The sequence below is a fragment of the Lolium rigidum genome, chromosome 7, assembly GCF_022539505.1.
Source record: "Lolium rigidum isolate FL_2022 chromosome 7, APGP_CSIRO_Lrig_0.1, whole genome shotgun sequence".
Classification (NCBI taxonomy): Eukaryota; Viridiplantae; Streptophyta; class Magnoliopsida; order Poales; family Poaceae; genus Lolium; species Lolium rigidum.
The window spans coordinates 88,679,892-88,698,087 of NC_061514.1; the positions used below are offsets into that span (position 1 = coordinate 88,679,892).

General features: G+C 42.5%; 1 protein-coding gene across 1 annotated transcript; it reads left to right on the top strand.

Annotated features, from left to right (window-relative positions):
• The first annotated feature begins 274 nt into the window (after positions 1-274).
• Positions 275-11,324, top strand: LOC124672372 (probable polyribonucleotide nucleotidyltransferase 1, chloroplastic). The gene is made up of 24 exons (XM_047208610.1): positions 275-559; positions 894-962; positions 1,949-2,055; positions 2,151-2,193; positions 2,273-2,356; positions 2,493-2,557; positions 2,664-2,820; positions 3,394-3,450; positions 4,046-4,159; positions 4,866-5,126; positions 5,274-5,348; positions 6,049-6,162; positions 6,718-6,810; positions 7,557-7,735; positions 8,096-8,279; positions 8,394-8,441; positions 8,549-8,621; positions 9,131-9,204; positions 9,291-9,398; positions 9,462-9,556; positions 9,706-9,769; positions 9,985-10,038; positions 10,115-10,156; positions 10,582-11,324. Exons 1-24 carry the CDS (start codon positions 275-277, stop codon positions 10,816-10,818), a joined length of 2,682 nt encoding a protein of 893 aa, XP_047064566.1. The 3' UTR covers positions 10,819-11,324.
• The last annotated feature ends 6,872 nt before the right edge of the window (positions 11,325-18,196 follow it).

The window sequence follows — 18,196 nt, forward strand, 5'->3', positions numbered from 1 at the left end:
TAACCAAAATTTGCACGTTGTTCATGCACCATCTGGAAACTCTAAATTTGAATTGCGGCACCCCAAAACCCCAGCCAAGAAGAAAACCTGATATAAACCCCCGAGCAAACGAAACCGAAACCGAAAGCGATAAGGTTCTGCGGCGCGTCGCCACCCTCTCGTCTCCCTCCCGCCTCCTCTCCCCCCTTCCCCCATTCCTTTCCTTGCCGCTGTAAACTCCACGACGCGCAACCCTCAAGCTCGCCTCGCCTCCCTCTCCTCCTACGGCCGCGCGATGCTCGCGAGCCCCGCCACGCTCCGCCACCTCCTCCTCCCTGCGCCGCCGCACCTCGCCTTCGCTCTCCCGAACCCCGCGCCGCCGCTCCTCCACGCGTGGCTCCCCATCTCCCGCCTCGCGCCGCCGCGCGTCGCGCATGCCTCCTCGCGCCGACCGCGGCGGAGGGATGGCAGGGCTAGGGCTGTCGCTGCTGCAGGAGAGGAGGCGGCGGCGCCCGCGGAGGAGGCGAGCAGCTCCGCCCCGGCCAAGTTCTCCGTGAAGATTCCCGTCGGCGACCGCCACGTGAGCCGCTAATTTATCCCCTCTCTGTCTATTTTCCATTTGCGGCGGGCGGGGTGCACTGGTGCTATGTTCAATGTTTACGCATTGCCGTATTGGGGTTCTGAAACATTGTCCCGCGAGGCTTTCACGGGTTTTTTTTTTCATCGCGCGTTTCTCCGAAATGAAATGTAGTTTACTCAGCATACCTATGCGGGTTCCTTAGTGCTAATCCGTTTGTCTGATTGTTATGTCCCGATCGTCATTTGTCAGAGAGTTTTTACAGTTCTTCTTGTATATGTTTTTCCTCAGTACTTTGACATAGTCTTTAACTGGGATTTTTTTTTGGGTCTCTCAGATATTGGTAGAGACGGGCCAGATTGGGAGGCAAGCGAGTGCGTCTGTAATGGTCACTGATGGAGAAACAGTAAGTGGAGTATATAAATATCTCTTCGATCCAAATTAATTGTCGCAGATTTAGGCAAAATGTTGCCTAAATCTGTCTAGGTTCATTGAACCCGCAACAACTAATTTGGATCAGAGGTAGTACCTCATTTGTGAATCAGCACATGCATAGCAGATTATGAAATCATTTAGCTGGCATAAACGCCCAAATACTGAGATGCATGCTACAGATTTGAATGATTCGGTTACCCTGTTACGCGTGAGTGATTGTTTTTTTGTATAATTGGTTGTAGACTTGCAGTTGCATCATGCCTCGTGTGCTACCTGTCTCAGAAATCAATTATGGGCGGTAGAGTAGTAGTCCAATCTTCTTTTTTTTTTTTTTTTTTTTTTTGCGGGGGAAAGAAATTTCATTAACTTTGAGCCAAATTACAATCAACAGCAACTGCTGTAGCAACTTCCTGGGGGAAGTCCCTCAGCCAAAATTCAGTTCTAGCACTAACTCGGCTAAGCTTAGCTAGTTCGTGGCTCACTGCATTAATCCCACGACTAATCTTAGCTATACTAACATCTCTTTCCTGTAATAATTCACGGATAACACTGATTTTAAAAGCATAAACAGACATATTTGGTGAGGAACCCTTGATTAACTCGGCCGCTTCAGCGCAGTCTGTCTCAATCGTGAAGTTCAGGCTTGTCCAAAGCAGCGCTAGACGAAGCCCTGAACATTCTTGATTTTTTCTCCATCTCAGGCTCCCATGAATTCATTACTATTATTAAATTCTGTGCTTGAACGTGCATTGCAACCGGATAAACCTGCATTGCTTCTTCTGTTCTTGTTCTTGAAATTTATTCATGCCAGTTCCAGAGGGCAGCAAGTTTTCCTACGCATATCACCATTTCAACTTTCTCATGTTCAACTAAGACATAGATCTTATCTTCATCACTAATTTCCAGTAACATTAAGACCTTTACATACCTAATTAAAATTTCTAATTGCCTTGGCAGATTGTCTACTGTTCTGTTTGTATGGCTGATACTCCAAGCGACCCTTCTGATTTTTTCCCAATGTCAGTTCACTATCAGGAGCGCCTTTCAGCTGCTGGAAGAACTAGGTACAGAACCTTAAGTACTTATTGCCCTTGTATTCATCAACTATCATCTGTTCGTGTATTTCATTCACTCTACTCTTATTTTTGATTGAATACAGTGGCGGTTTCTTTAAACGAGAAGGAAGGGCAAAAGACCACGAGGTTCATTATAAGAACTTTTACTACATTGCTTTGTTATGTTTGCCAGACCACTAGAGTTTCTTTCTTACTACAATTGCAGGTTTTAGTATGCAGATTGATAGATAGGCCTCTACGCCCTACTATGCCCAAGGGGTTCTATTACGAAACTCAGATTCTATCCTGGGTAATCCAATGTTTTTTTTGTATGCATACATCACATATACCATCATTTTGGTGTGTCGTTATTGCACCAATTACCTGATTTTTATTTGTGATCTTTATTATTCATATGATGAAACAATAATTTCTTACTATTACAGGTTTTCAGTTATGATGGTATTCATTCCCCTGATTGCGTGGCTGTGACAGCTGCTGGTATAGCCATGTAGGTCTAATGGAAACTATCACAATAATCTAGTGATTTTTCATGTGTTTTGACTAAAATAACTATATTGTAGTTGCTTGTATTTATCACGAACCTATCTCTGCAGGGCACTCTCTGAAGTTCCAAATAAACAAACAATTGCTGGCGTAAGAATCGGTATGATCAACGACCAGTTTGTGGTTAACCCAACCACTGAACAAATGGAGGACTCGGAGTTGGACTTGATGATGGCTGGGACCGATAGTGCTATATTGATGATAGAGGTCTGTGCTCAACTTTTATTCGCAGTTGCACATATAGTTTCCCCAGACCGTTTCGTCTGAAGAAACATATGTTCACCTTTTTTTTGTGTGTTTGGTTATCAGTATATAAGTCTTCTAGATTTTCTTGATAGTTATGTATATTGATTTTCTGGAGATGAGAAGTTGACATAGTTTTATCACTGATCTAGCATGTAAAGTTACCAGATCTAAGCTTTACTGGTATAAGCCACACTGCTTTTATTTTGGCAATAAACCGCTCGTAGCTATTGGCAAGCCTTGTTTGGTTGGCACCAAATTTTTTCCTACACTTAAAGGTAGGTCAATTTGGGTGGACCAGGCTGTAGGTTCTTGTTTTGTCTTTCCGGGCAAATATGGGTAGCATATCATATCCTTTATATGGTTTTTTAATACTTTAAGTATGCTTCTCTGCCCTTGATTCGAAAGATAGGTTAATTTAGGTGAACCAAGTTGTCTGTTGGTGATAGTTCAGTTATTGATTCTTTCACCCTCCTAGTTATTATTTTCTGTCAATGGCACCTCTTGTTTTTCTGAGTTCTGACTAGTTCTTAGTAGGGATTCTGTGATTTTCTCACTGAGGAGAAGCTGCTTCAAGCCGTGGAAACAGGACAGGTTAGCTTATAACGTCTCGTTATGCTCTGCTTGTAGATTTATTTTTTTGCTATCCATAGTGCAGTTTCACAAATTATAGTCCATCTGATTGCAAGATGCTAGTGCTTAGCAGTTAATAGTCTAGTCAACCAAAAACAACAACAAATCAGCAAGTTTTTGCCAAATATTTGATTTTTTTTTCTGTACAAACGCTTGCTGTTAGCTTTTGAAATTAGGGATCTGTGGTCCCTCTAATTAGTTTAATTTTAAGGGCAAGGACCTTTTATAGTACCTTCAAATGGAAGGAAAGTGAACCCTAAACATCAAGTTACTGAAATTTCCTCCAATGAGAGACCCAGGAGTTTATTCGTTTGGAAGCATTTTTACAAGCTCTGTTCTCAACCGATTATTTATATTGCACTTTTTTTTTTGCTTTAGTTACTTGCTCAGCTGATGTGATAAGCCATCACTTCTTTTCATCCAGCTGTACAATAAATACTTTTTTCTGTCCAAGACATGCGGCTTTTACTTTGTTTATCTTCTCAGAGCTCCTTTTTGACTTTGGTTATATTATATGTGTTTCTTGTTTTGTGATTCTAATTCAAGTAAAAATCAGGAGGCAATTCGAGAAATCTGCAAGGCAATTGATGTTCTTGTCAAGACCTGTGGGAAGAAGAAAATGGTTGAGGCTATCAATTTACCACCCCCTGAACTCTACAGGCATGTTGAAGTATGAACACACTGCAGCCCTTATTTAATCGACTGTATACTTTTCTAACTTTTGATAGGCCTATGTAACAGTTTCAAGTTCTTAATAGTCTTATAGTAAGTGAAAACAGCAATCATGCTATTGTTTTTAATTTTTGTTGTGAGCAGCGAGCAGTTGCTGCCTTGCTGTGACTAAAGATCTCAAATACCGGTCCTTTTCTATCCTACTTCCGGGCATGTTTTGTCATTTTATTTCAGTAGTATATTGGCCACTCTTTGATATTAATTTATCAGTATCGCTGTTCTCACATGTTCTTTGTATAGGTGGTCAAATGGTCAGGTGGACTGAGAGGGTTTTCATGGTGTCCAGATCTTACATTACATATGTCCGTTTCAATAGTTTACCTTATACTAGGCTATGTGTGTATCTCCTTGCTTGTCTCTTCTGGGTCTTATCTGTTCAAGTTGTTAAGCCTTCCAAGGATGCCGGTGCTAAATTTAATGGCGGTAAAAATGCTTGTTCTAGTAATATTTGAACACCAACAGAGTTAACTACCAGCTGGAAGAAATATAATTGATAGAAATAGAACATGCCTTCTACTCCCAAGACAGCATTTTGCATTGTTATTTAATCCACTCCCTTTTCTTAAAAAAATCAAGCAAAGTGTATCGTACTTTACTTCTTTTCTGTACTCTCATTGCTAATTTAAAGTGCTAATATTTTCCAGGATATCTCTGGAGACGAGTTAGTGAAGGCATTGCAAATAAAACAAAAAATTCCTCGAAGAAAAACTCTTTCAGCACTGGAGGAGAAAGTAATAACTATACTGTCAGAACAAGGCTATGTGTCCAAAGATGAGTCATCTGGACCCATTGAAAATTTAGCTGATATTGTTGAGGAGGAAGATGAGGACGAAATTATAGAGGATGGTGAAGTGGATGAAGGTGATGTTCACATCAAGCCAGTCTCAAGGAAGCCCCACCGTCAGGTGATGATCATTATTTTGTTCTCACTCAATATGTGGTTTTGTGACTCAAGTTCTATTTGTTTTTATTTGTGACACTGTTTTTAGCTTAGCATCTCATGCACAATTTTCATACGCTGCTTTCACTGATCGACTGTTTCTTCTATGTAGTTATTCTCAGAAGTTGATGTCAAGCTAGTCTTCAAGGAAGTATCATCCAAATATTTGCGAAGGCGGATTGTAGAGGTATTTAATTTTCCTTATCATCTGAAGGTCATAGCCGCTAATATTTTCTATTGACCTAAATGTTAGTGCTACCATATTTCGTTTTATCTATTAGAGCATTTTTTGGGTAGGAAGTTTTCATGTGCATACTACCTGTTCGTAACTTTGAAATACTGCAGTGCATCATACTCCGGAAAATTAGTCACGGTGAATGATCAGATAGAAAGCATGCTACTCTTGAAAGTTAAGACTATGTAATGTCAAGATAGTAAGAAATACAGTGTGCACAGTACTATTGCTACTGCATAAGAATCAGAAAATCAGATAGAGAGTGTTATACTTCTAGTTACAAGGGCTAACTTTCTTGCAATGTTACATTTGGGCCACTAAGATGATTCATCACCCTTGAAAATGATTACATGAATGTTGTGTTGATAGGAGGCACCATCGTTAATTGTTATGGCAAACTGGTTTAGTTGCATAACACTAGTAGAGGACTGTCTCTGTAAAGAATATGGCTGCCCCACCACACAGCAGTGAGCACGTGCAGCAATGCCTGCCTGCATGGTCTCTATTAGTTAACAGTTGCAGGGTTTAGTTTATGGAGTGCATTACCTTGTAAAACTTTTCCTAGGACCAATAGACTTCCTACTTAAATTTATCTTCCTGTGGTTTATGCTACTATTATTAATGTCTTTCATGAATGTTGCTCAAACTTTAGGGTGGAAAGCGAAGTGATGGACGGAGTCCTTGTGAGCTTCGGCCTATTAATTCTCAATGTAGATTACTTCCACGGGCACATGGCAGTGCACTGTTCACAAGGGGAGAAACACAGGTAAGGTAATACACTTCATTTGGCAGTCTATAGCCAGGACTTGAACTCGAGACCTTAGGCTCTGATACCACGTAATGCTTCATGCACTAGCCAACACAACCAAAAGTCCGAACTGGTGGAAAGGGCTAGGTCATCCACATATACAGTTCAACACAGCTGACATTCCTCACAACATAACCTTTATCATTTTTTTTCTTGCATATCATGGTGTTATTGTCTCACTACTAAACGTGTTTGATCCCTCCTCTTTTAGCAATATTGCATGTGCATTCATTTGTATATTTCTCAGAACCACAATTTGGTTTGTTGTTGCAGTCAATACTTGTTGACACCTATGTAGATCTAATATATTCTGAGTAGTAATTTCGACTTATGTACAATTTTTTGCAATTGTGATGCAAAAGTGCACAAATACTCATCACCCTAATCACCATTGCACAAGAGTAGCTGCACATGTCTACTGTTTTCTCTTCAAGCAGAGACAGTTTCTACTTGAGTTAAACACATTACATCTACAATCCATATGTTCTTAACATTTCTCATTTAATCATGCAGGCACTGGCCGTGGTCACTTTAGGTGACTATCAGATGGCTCAAAGAATTGATACCCTTGTTGACACCGAGGAATCAAAAAGTTTCTATCTTCAGGTACATGGTAGAAATGTTGGTTGATGATATATCATCTTGCTTTGTCAGTTTCCCATCTCTAAAGGTCAAAAGTCTTCATCCATTGTTTCTTATATAGTTTCACTGATGAAAAATGACTTTTGCAGTTCTCTGTTGGGATTTAGATAGTTCCATTTACTAGGGCAGTTCTTTCAACTAGTCAATATATTTGGATCTGGTAAATGTAGATCTATTAACTAGCTTTTATCATATGGTAAAGAGTGAAAATAATATAGTTGTATATTAGTCGTATTTGAAGTACGATGTAAAGTTGTGAAGATACTGGTACTACTTCCTAGTTTAATCAGTTCTTTTCTGAATACTATATTGCTCTCATGGTTTATAACAAATGCACCGAGTCTGTTCAACTGGAGAAAACCAAGGATTGGTGCCACTGCCAGGTTCTTTCTGGTTCAGCTGATGGAGTTCTTTTCTGTAAAAACAAGAGAAATATTAGTATGGAAAAGTCCCTGTCATAAGAGTCGAGTTTGGGACACCCCACTTATCCAATATGGTTCCAGCAGGTGCTTTTCAGTGATTTGCTCAGTATTGTAGGCAATAAGTATTAATATTAAAATACCGTGCAGTGAGCTGTTCCAAGACAGTTGTATGCATGTCTTACATACCATGAGATGAATTGACCGGTTCGTTTATTGTGTTGCAGACTGCTGTATGCATACATCCCATGAGTACACTTTTTTAGTTAATTGTTGTGTTAAATACTGCAGTACACATTCCCGCCATCATCTGTTGGTGAAGTTGGTCGAACTGGAGCACCTAATAGGAGAGAGATAGGTCATGGTATGCTTGCAGAAAGGGCGCTGGAACCGATTTTACCTTCAGAAAAGGATTTTCCGTACACCATTCGTGTGGAGAGTACTATCACTGAAAGTAATGGCTCATCTAGGTAATGACCATTTCATGCTTTCTTCCATTATTGTTTGCACATTTTTCCATTGACGAAGGTTTAATAGAGTTGACACTTAATGTAGTACCGCCATGTTCTCTTTAAATTACTATTACTATCATGTGTACTGTTACTTGTCACCTCCCTATTGGACTTGTTATAATATAGATCCTGCCACAGGTCAGGTGCACAAATTTATTACCCTTTTGTGCAGGCTGCAGGATAGCCTGATCTTTTACTCAATGTTCCTCATAAGAGCAGAACATCATTTTTCTTGCATGTAGTATATCCTGCACTGTATTTTTTACTCCTAAATTGTCAAGATATCTCTGGTAATATGTTTCTGTTATATTTCACCAGCATGGCTTCTGTCTGTGGAGGTTGTTTAGCACTTCAAGATGCTGGTGTTCCAATAAAGTTCCCTGTAGCTGGAATAGCAATGGGCTTGGTTCTTGACACTCAGGAATTCGGTGGAGACGGTACACCACTTATTCTTTCTGATATTACTGGATCTGAAGATGCCTCTGGTGACATGGATTTCAAGGTGTAACATGTATTCTACCCTAGTTTGTTTTTCCTCATATAAATGCAGTAGCATGGTTAATGGTTGATTCCTTTTGAATCTTTTAATTTGTTTACCAGTCCACTCCTCTTTCAGGTTGCCGGTAATGAACATGGTATTTCTGCTTTCCAAATGGACATCAAGGTTGTAATTACTAACGTCTAGATGAACCAACATTTGTCTTGTAATATGCTATTAGGTGGCATAAAATCAACGATGAAGTCATCTGTGTGCATGTTATGCTGTGGCAGGTGGTGGGAATAACTCTACCTGTAATGGAACAAGCACTTCGTCAAGCTAGAGATGGTAGAAAGCATATTCTAAGTAAGTCTGTAGTCTGCGCTTGACCTTCAATCTTGCTTTATTATTTGTGTATACTATGCTCGAAATTTCTAACCCAGCTTCATGATACTTGTGACAGATACCAGCGAACCTACGATACATTGTAACTAAACTGCAAGTCATAATATTAAGCAAAGAAAATGTAAATTATAACGACTCACCAAAGTTGTACCGTGAGGCCTGAGCATTTTAATCTGTTGGTGTGGCGTATAAACATCAAAATCAACTTATATTTTGTGTTAGTTTTGGATGAGGAATATGCCGTGCATATCTTTTTCAGATGGATCACCTTAGGTGACATCATTTGTGAAGGTAGCTACTAAATAAAATGCGAGAGGCCTATTAAAAAACTTCCAATAGTAACATGATTGAAGCCTTCTTGGATAACAAATTCTCTATTCTTATGCAATTATGGTGAAAATGCCATTTGTACTCCAATTTTCAAATGGATTTCGGGTATTTGATCTGATGTTACATTTCACTGTCTTCAGATGAAATGTCAAAATGTTCACCCCCACCAGCTAAAGCACTGTCTCCCTATGCTCCCGTAATACATATTATGAAGGTTGGTATATTGTTTGTGAAACGTGGTGATTTTTGTATTTTCTTGCAACTGTAATTTAAACTTGTCTGGAATTGTTCTTATGCAAGGTCAAACCTAACAAGGTGAGTCTAATAATTGGTTCTGGTGGAAGGACAATAAAAAGCATAATTGAGGAGACTGGAGTATATGGTATTGATGCCCGAGATGATGGCACGGTAAGGAGAACTTAGTGATAACCTTTGAAGTTTTCAAAGTACAACCTGACATTCTTTTGGCAGGTAAAAATTACTGCAAGGGACATAGAAAGCTTAGAGAAGTCAAAAACTATAATAGCTAATCTTACCATGGTTCCAAAAGTTGGAGAAATTTTCAGGTGTCCATTTGTTTTATCCCTCGGTTTTTTATGTGCATATGATATATTCATATTGTAGTATTGCTTCCTGTAGATTTAGTTAAGCACTCGCTTTTAACTGAACATTTCCGGGATTTAGCTAATGAAAACTCTTGAAAATTCAATTGCAGGAACTGTGAGATCAAAACAATTGCTCCATACGGAGCTTTTGTGGAAATTGCACCTGGGCGTGAGGTGAGCAGCTACCAAAACTAACTTTATTAATTCCAATGTTAACATATTTATTGCACTTCCATATTACAAAAGAAGTGATGCTACTTCTAATTGACAAATCCGCGTGGCCTCATTGGGCCTCTAACGATTCGGCTAGTAGTTTCCGTACACAAAGTTATCTCCTGTTAATTTTGATTATCTTGCTGCCGTAATCGTATCCTTAACTCAATGTGCAGGGTTTATGTCATATCAGCGAGTTAAGTTCGAGTTGGTTGGCCAAGGCTGAGGATGTGAGAAAATATTTGTTTGTTTGTTTTGATTCCTCTTGTGTGTTAAAGTTGACCAACTCGTTGTTCTTCTTTTCAGGCTTATAAAGTTGGCGATCGTATTGATGTTAAGCTTATTGAGGTTTGTAGTTCTGTTTGAAGTGTAAACTCAACATGAATGCTAAGTAAAACCGGGAAAAGTTGTACCTTTGGTATATGCTGCTGGTACATATAGATGGTGGATCAATGGTTGCCAAAGGGCCACATATTGCTGAAACTTTCAACCGGTGCATGATTTCACTGGTTTTAATCTTGTCAAGTTATAGAGTACTGTTGCTGGCGATAATTTTAGCTGGTGGCATCCTATATTGTATAGTAACTGTCCTCTCATTTTTTCAATTTCCCATCTAGCAAGCAAGATAGTTAGCAATTGCTATAGGTCTTTATAATGCTTAGGCTATACTATTCCTAATTCTACCACTTCAAATACCATTTGGTAAATTTATCTGCTTACATTTTGATCATCTCTGCTTTCTGAATGTCTATTTTCTGAACTTTCTAAACCAGATAAATGACAAGGGTCAACTTCGACTAAGTTGCAAAGCCTTGCTTCCTGATGCAAACCAAGAACCAGGCAGCAACAAGCCGCAAACGAGTGGTCCGACGAAAGAAAAGATAGTGTACAAAGATGATATCATTAAGGTGACCACAAGAAGATCCAGACGCAAGAAAGAAGGTGAGCCGTCTGCAGCTGAAAATGCCACATCAAAGACCCTTGAAAACAGCACAGCCGAAAATGCCTAAGGGGTTTCACAAGACAGCTAGATGGTAAAGAAACAGGGCGACACAAGCAACATGCGGCTTCATCACTCGGATTGCCTGAGAAGACTAGGCCACTTACTAGGACTGCAACAACATCCACTAACTAGGATTTCAACAACATTCAGTGACTGTGTGGCTGGTAAAGAAACATGGCAATGCTGGCTAAGCAGATAACCCACTCTAAATTGGATTCCTACAAAAGGGGAATTGTTGATATGTTCAAGTCTTCTTGCCCTATGATGTGCCAAACGAAGATGCCACAGTAGATTCAGGTTGCTGCTTCAACATGCAACATTTTGACTGGGTTGCACATCCTGCATTTTTTCGACCAAGGTCGTAGTGCAGCAAGGAGTGCCTACAGTGGTTTTGATTCATTACCTTTAGCACGAACATGGTAGAATGTTAGCGAACTTATATACGCAACAGAAATTTTTGTCCTCGTCTGAGCTTTTAATCTTGGGTGGCATTATCATTAATTTATGTTCTCCCCCCAGATGGTGCACGCCCTGATCTAGTGTAGGCTTTTAACTCGTTGATCCTCATCGAGCGGAAGGCAGCATGCTTGATGATCAATACGACCAACAAAAAGAAACTCGTTGATCCTTGTTTGATTTATGAAAAAAAACGCAGAATGTTTTCCCTATATCTGACTTAATTTAGGGCACGACACTACATGCTTTGGATGAAAATCCACCTGTAAAGGAGCTCATCATTTTGCGAAGCGAAGCATACACTTTCGAAATAAAGTATACGGGGCCAGTGGTCCATGATTGCAATGACAATTTCACATCGGCGGGGAATTCAAAGATCAAACATGTTTAAAGATGAATTGTCGGCAGATGCACGTGCGCTCAAACATGGCATTCTCGCGGCACAGACCATGGCTACAATCGGAGTATATTCTCATTGGATTGTATGGATGTGATTAAGATGATGCATGATGGAGGTAATTCCAGCGGTGTTGCGGCGGTAATGCTTGATGACTGCTATTACTTAGCTTATGATTTTCCTAGAGTTCAGTTTGAAGATTCTTTCGAGAACCAAATGCTGTAGCCCATGAGTTGGCTAGGGCAGTGAGGGGATGAACAAACTTGGCTTAATAACCCTCCAGACCTTCTTGTACCTCTTCTTCACAGAACTATAATTTCAAATGAATGAAGGGGGTTCAAGGTTCAAAAAAAGAAAAACTTGCAAAGAATCTTTTGAAACGTGGAATACTAAAAAAAACAATGTCACGGCCCACAGAAGTTGCTTTAACACCAAGACTGCTAAGTCCAAATTTCCTAAACCAAATCATGTTGTGAATTTGAGTGTTGGATGGACTTTTGGCATGAGCTGCCGGGCAAAGACAACAAGTGCGTTGAAGCGTGTAAGAGCATCTCGAGCAGCGCCCCCAATAGGCCGTCATGCTTGGGGCATTGTATTGGGGGCAGCTCTCCCCCCTAATACACATTTTTTTATAAACAATTAAATTCATGAATTAAAAGGAACAATCAAGTTTCATTCAAATTCTTAGGAAATTTTATAGACTTGAACCGAATTTAAATAAAAAAAACCTAATATAAACCCTAGATCTAGCCACGCCAGTCAAAGACGTTGTAGTCAAGCATGTCGCCGCGCTCATCATCATCGCCGCCGAGGTCGATGTAGTTCTCCCGTGTAGGGCAGTACGGGCACAACCAAATAAGGCAAGACCTTGAGTTTTCACCTGATAATAAATCATAAGTTTTCACCCAGGAGAAAGTTCGCGCTTACAAACCGGACACAACCAAATAAGCAAGAGCTTGAGTTTTCACCTTGCAAGTTTAAACTTTAATTTTTTTTATCGTCTCCACTTGTCGCTGCCGCTCCTCTAAGTCAAGAATCACCAAGCCAAAACCTCATCGCCACTAGGACTCGAATAACCATCACCAGTCCTCTGATATGGGCTTCCATGCCGTTCTTCACACATATCCCACGATAACAACAAACAAACCACAGAGCTTCACATCGTTCCCTCTGAAACCAAATGGGTTGATGGCGAGAAAAGGCATCAGAGTTGGAAGAAGGCCACCAATCATAGGCAATTACCTAGATCAAGCATACCAACCGCTGCCTCCTGCCAGCCCCACCACCCGCGGATTCACCAACGACCGCCGATGCCCGCCACCATCGCCGGAGATCAGAGAGGGGCCACCGCCGCCTGAGTTCTAGGGAATCCCGCCGAGGTTCGCCGCCGCCACGTTGCAGGGACTTTGCCCAGCAATGATGCCGGCGGCGGCGGATGGAGGAGGACGCGAGAGGGGGCCGAGGGCTAGCGGCTGGTGGCCACTTGGTGCGGCCCGGTTGGGAGAGGAGAAGGAGTCGGGACAGTTTGGATCTGAGGGTTCTGATCTCTCGCCTATCTACGATTATTTCCATGTGATTTCCTTCTGGTTGCTGTGAGGGTTTTACTTGTTATCTACGTTGCACAGATCAAGGGGATTGGCGCTATGGTTTCAGGTGGGATGGGATTTTCCATCAGTCCCGCGTCCCATCCCATCCCCCTAATCCCTCTAAGGAAATTCACTAATCCCGTACGGGCCAAGTGGGACAAGCCCACCCAGGCCATGGGCAGCCCACGTGTCCCTACCGCGAGCGATCCTTATCTTAGAGTCGAGATTTTATCACTTAACACCACTAGTTGATGATTTTTTATCACAAAACCACAACTCTTGTTTTTCTTATCACAGAACACCAACTCTTGGTGTAATTGTTTGCATAGAACACAGTAGTTGTAATTAGCTGGGTTGATTGCCAATCAGCCCATTTGATAGATTTTTTAATCACAAAACACCAACATTTACATTTTTTTCATTTTTTATACAAGATGCATTTTCAATTCATTTCACCAAAACACAAGCTACAGGCAATTGGACAAGATGTTCTAAGATTACATTTAGTGCTTTACAGCACATACAAAACATTAGTTTGCCTCATCATATGAATCACATACAAGCTACAGGCAATACTTTCTACAGGCAATTCATTTCACCAAAACACAAGCTACAGGCAATTCTACAAGATGTTCTAAGTTTACATTTAGTGCCTTACAGCACATACAAAACATAAGTTTGCCTCATTAGACGAATCACACTAGTTTTGGCAAAAAGCTTCACATCTAGTGTCTTACAGACATACACAGTAAGAGGCTTAATTGTCTTCCTCCTGTTGATGTCCTTGCGCATTACTAGCTGTGAAATAACCATAAAGCCGACTGTCGGTGTAATGGATCCGTTGTCTTCCTCCACGGACAGATTGGAGCTTCCGGGCTGGTGGTGTTGGAGCTTGACGTGCCGCAGCTGGAGCTTGCCTAGCTCGAGGTGCTGTTTGCCGAGGTCTAGGTGTAAGTGCTGCTGGCCGTGGTGGTGCAAACGGGGCTTGGTGCGATGGTGCTGGTGGAGTTGTAGGTGCAGCTGGCCGTGGTGGTGCAGACGGGACTTGCTGCGATGGTTCTTGTGGAGGTGTTGCAACTGCTGGCGAGGATGAGGCTGCAGGCGGGTGCACGTACTCGGGCAACTGCCGGTTACTCTGAAACAACAAAAAGACATGGATATTTGATTTAGCAACACATAGTAATATAAAAGGGAAGAAGACAGACTTGGCAATTAGTACCTTGTGTCCAGCCTTCCTAATAGCGAGATGCGGCTTCAATGGTTGTGTGCACGTCGTGTATCTATGCCCTTGAAGTTTGCAATTTGAGCAAGTAATGTATCCAGCCTTCCTAGTTCCATCTGATCCTTCACCTGCACTAGGCCTTCTTCGTCTGATCCAACCCCGCCGTCGGCGCTCCTCCATCCCGGTCGCTGGGTCGGCCGGTCCCCGGGTCGGCCGGTCGCATGTCGCCGCCTCCGCCTCTGTTCGCTCGGGAGAGAAGATAGAGTGCGAGCGTGTTTGGTTCTCTGTTTGGTGCCACGCTGGGCCCTAATACACTAATGGGCTGTTACGTGAGATCTCCGTGAGATCTCCTGTTATGTGCAAGCAATTAACCAAGAGTTGGTGTTCTGTGATAAAAAAAACGGGAGTTGTGGTTTTGTGATAAAAAGTCAGCAACTAGTGGTGTTAAGTCAAGGTCTCTGCGCCGCCGCCGTCTTGCTCCGCGTTGCCGCAGAACCTCGGCTCCCTTGTCCCTCTTGGAAGATTCCTCACCGCGTCGCCCCGGTAGTGATAGGCATCGGCGCCGGCGTGTAGGTCGCTCTTGCTGCGGCAAGAGAACTTGCAGGTGAACATGGGCTGCCTCATGGCGCCCTGCACCTGGAGCACCTGCGGGCTGCACTCTGGCTCGCCGTCGAACTCGAGCACGAAGCGCGGGTTGGGCTCGGCGCGGACGGTGAGGTTGAGCTGCGGCGCTGCGCGGACCCGGAGGCGGCGGCGGAGGAGGCCTTGCGCCCTCGCTTCGTGATGGGCACCCAGGCGCTATGGAAGACGACGGGCTTCCCCGCGGCGCTCTTGAGGTCGACGGAGAGGACCACCTTCCCAAGCAGGCGGCCGGAGTTGACCCCGCAGGCGGTCGGAGTTCCGCACTCGTTGGGCTGGAGCTTCGTTCTCACCTAATACACGCTTTCTTTATCGGGACCAGTGGGACATCCCAGGCAAGTCCGATTAGTTTATGTGTTGATGGGATAAGAGGGACGTGGGACAAGGGGAGAGGAGGGACGTGGGGACAGTGGGAGGCGGACGTCCCATGCCCATCCCACCTGAAACTTTAATTGGCGCGGAGGGTGCTAAGAGAATAGATCAATGTATGCTGAAACCAAAGCAGCGTGTGGGTGATGGAGTCAGATGACAAGTGTGTCTCGGCTGATGTGCTGGCGGATGATTCTGCGCAGAGGGCGAGGAGGCTCATCCTCGTTCTCCACGGGCATGAGGATGACCTCAATGTTAGGATATCTCCAGCGGGATGATCCAAAACAGCGATCTAAATAGTTTGATTTTTTTTTTGTTTGAGTCGCGTTGCGGATAGAAATTCGGTCCGCTTTAGCCTTTTTAGGAGGACCTGGGAGGATTTCCGCGCTGTCCGGCCTGACGCATCTGTGATCCAAATTTGGTGAATGAATGAGCGGTCCGTTTAGGTCGTGCCGCTGGAGCTCGAACTGCCCAGACTTTAGCTGACGCTGTGGCCGGCGGGTGACGGCGCACGGCGCGGAGCCTTCGAGGTGATGTCTGGCCCGCTTATGAGCCGTGGACGCCTCAGGCACCGTCGAGTCCAAACTCTCGGCCATCGCCAACTGCCTGCCTAGAACCGCAAGTATCTGGCTATGCTGGGCAAATTCGGCTGATATTCTCAAACTGTGATTAATGTGTTTTTTTTACGAATTTCCTTCAAGTCCGATTAATTCATGCATATTACGATTAATTTAGGATTTTATTTGCAGGACGAACCACAGCAGTCACCGGTGAGCTCATTTTTTGATACTAGCTTTACAAGTTGGCGTTGAGCTGTTCAGTGTCTGTTCTAGTCTTCTTCATAATAAAGTTCAAATTCTACTCTCACCATGTCCATGTGTATGACTATGGCATGCTGTTGAATCCAAGCCATAAAAGTAACTCATCACAGCTCAATTTCTCTTACAGGTCCAATGCTTCGTTTTCAGTCGCATCATCTTGGCTTTCTTTATTGGAGTGGTCGCAGCTGTAGCCTTTGGTGTGATCTTTAGAGATGTTTAACTAGATGGTACAAATTTCTTCTCTGTTTGATGTTTGAACTAGGTCATCACCATATGAATGAATAACAACTAACCAAGTAGCATCTTCTGAACACACATCCATTTTTTTACCTAACAGCATGCATTATTTGGTTGCAGGTGGTTAATGGACAGGAGCATGACCGTGTTCTATGAGAATATGGGCAGTTGGTAACTTTTGTAGTGTTTGATGTGATATAATACCAGTAGCAGTAGTTCAGTTCCTGGTGCCAAACGATGAGTTTTCAGGTTATCACCTATTGGTGATTGCGGATCATATGATGTGGTATCTGATGCACAGATGATATTGGCAAACCATGAACCTGTTTGTTTTGTCTTGTGCTAGACATAATGCAAATCTATTGACCCTGCTGATTTTCCAAGGGGCTCTGAACTTTTGTCTATTAGGTTGGTTTAGCGACTGTTGGTCTTTTCTATACCATAATGCATTCATTTTCGCCAGTTCGTATCAGACATTTATCAGATGCTCAAATGTAATGCATTAACAGCTAGTGAGCTTCTTTTGTACAATCATCATAACTTGTTTGGTTCCAGTCGTTGAACTTTTATTCTGTACAATCAAAGCAGTAAGTTTTTTTTTTCCGGGATCTGCTATTAAGCTTCTGTCAGCAAACTGAACAGTTATGATTAACTAGCTCCAACATCACCATAGTCCCCCCCATTTTTACCCCATGAAAAAGAAGGACAGAGTGCCAACTAAAACTGATCATCTCAACTAGCAAAAAGTGAGAGGTTTCTGCACATGTGTGCTTCGATATATGATATATGAAAAGGTCAAACACCTGGAACTCAGAAGTCACCACCACTTAGAAGGTAGACAGAGGGTGGAAGTGCACTACTCATCAAATTTCAATCGACATTGGATCATTGAAGTATGCCATTTATCTTGCGTATTTTCTGTTCTTATTCATACATTGCACGATCTAGAGTACAAAAAGATTTTCACAACCAGCGTACAAGAAAAAGGAACATAAGAACAGTGTTTCTCATGCTTTTACATACCAATCTGAGCCTGTACAATGAGAATACACTGTAATCATCAGAACACGCATAATTGTGTGTCTGTGTAACCCACAGCCATCTCGCTGCTCTCAGATCATGACAGCTCCAAGCAACGGGACGATTACCGCCAAAATGAGAAGTGGTGACAACCGCAGCTTCTCCGCCCAGCTAGGTGTATATGCCACTGAAACGTAAGAAAGGAAAACAAAATAGACGCCCGCGAGAGCCATTGCTGTTTTCTGCAATGACAAGAGAAATGTTAACCCATCAAATCCTTTGTCCAAACGGTATACAAGAAAAAAACATAGTCTCAGAGGATTAAGCTGTAGTTAAATCTGTTTCTACTTAAATTTACCGTCCAAACAGCCCCTTATTGCCTAGTACTACATGTTTCCCATGTTCTCAGATATCTTGGTCGATTTTGGATGTGTTAAAGCTTAGGTGCAGCAGCAGCGACAAAGAACAGGTCGAAGAGCGGGGATCAAGCTTAGGTGCATTGAGCTCGAATCTGAGAAGAGGTGGCCTTCCGAATCGTTAATCGAAACATCTGATAATCTGCCGGGATAGCAGAAGTGGGAGAATCGAGAGCAAGCACACAAAAACAAAAAAAAAAAAAGCGACGAAGAGCAAGCAGA

Bases quoted from the DNA above. Each gene is read 5' to 3' on its own strand.
- LOC124672372 (XM_047208610.1), top strand. From the start codon at position 275: ATGCTCGCGAGCCCCGCCACGCTCCGCCACCTCCTCCTCCCTGCGCCG. The intron at 4,160-4,865 runs GTATGAACACAC...AATATTTTCCAG, and splicing joins AACTCTACAGGCATGTTGAA to GATATCTCTGGAGACGAGTT. The intron at 8,622-9,130 runs GTAAGTCTGTAG...CACTGTCTTCAG, and splicing joins TGGTAGAAAGCATATTCTAA to ATGAAATGTCAAAATGTTCA.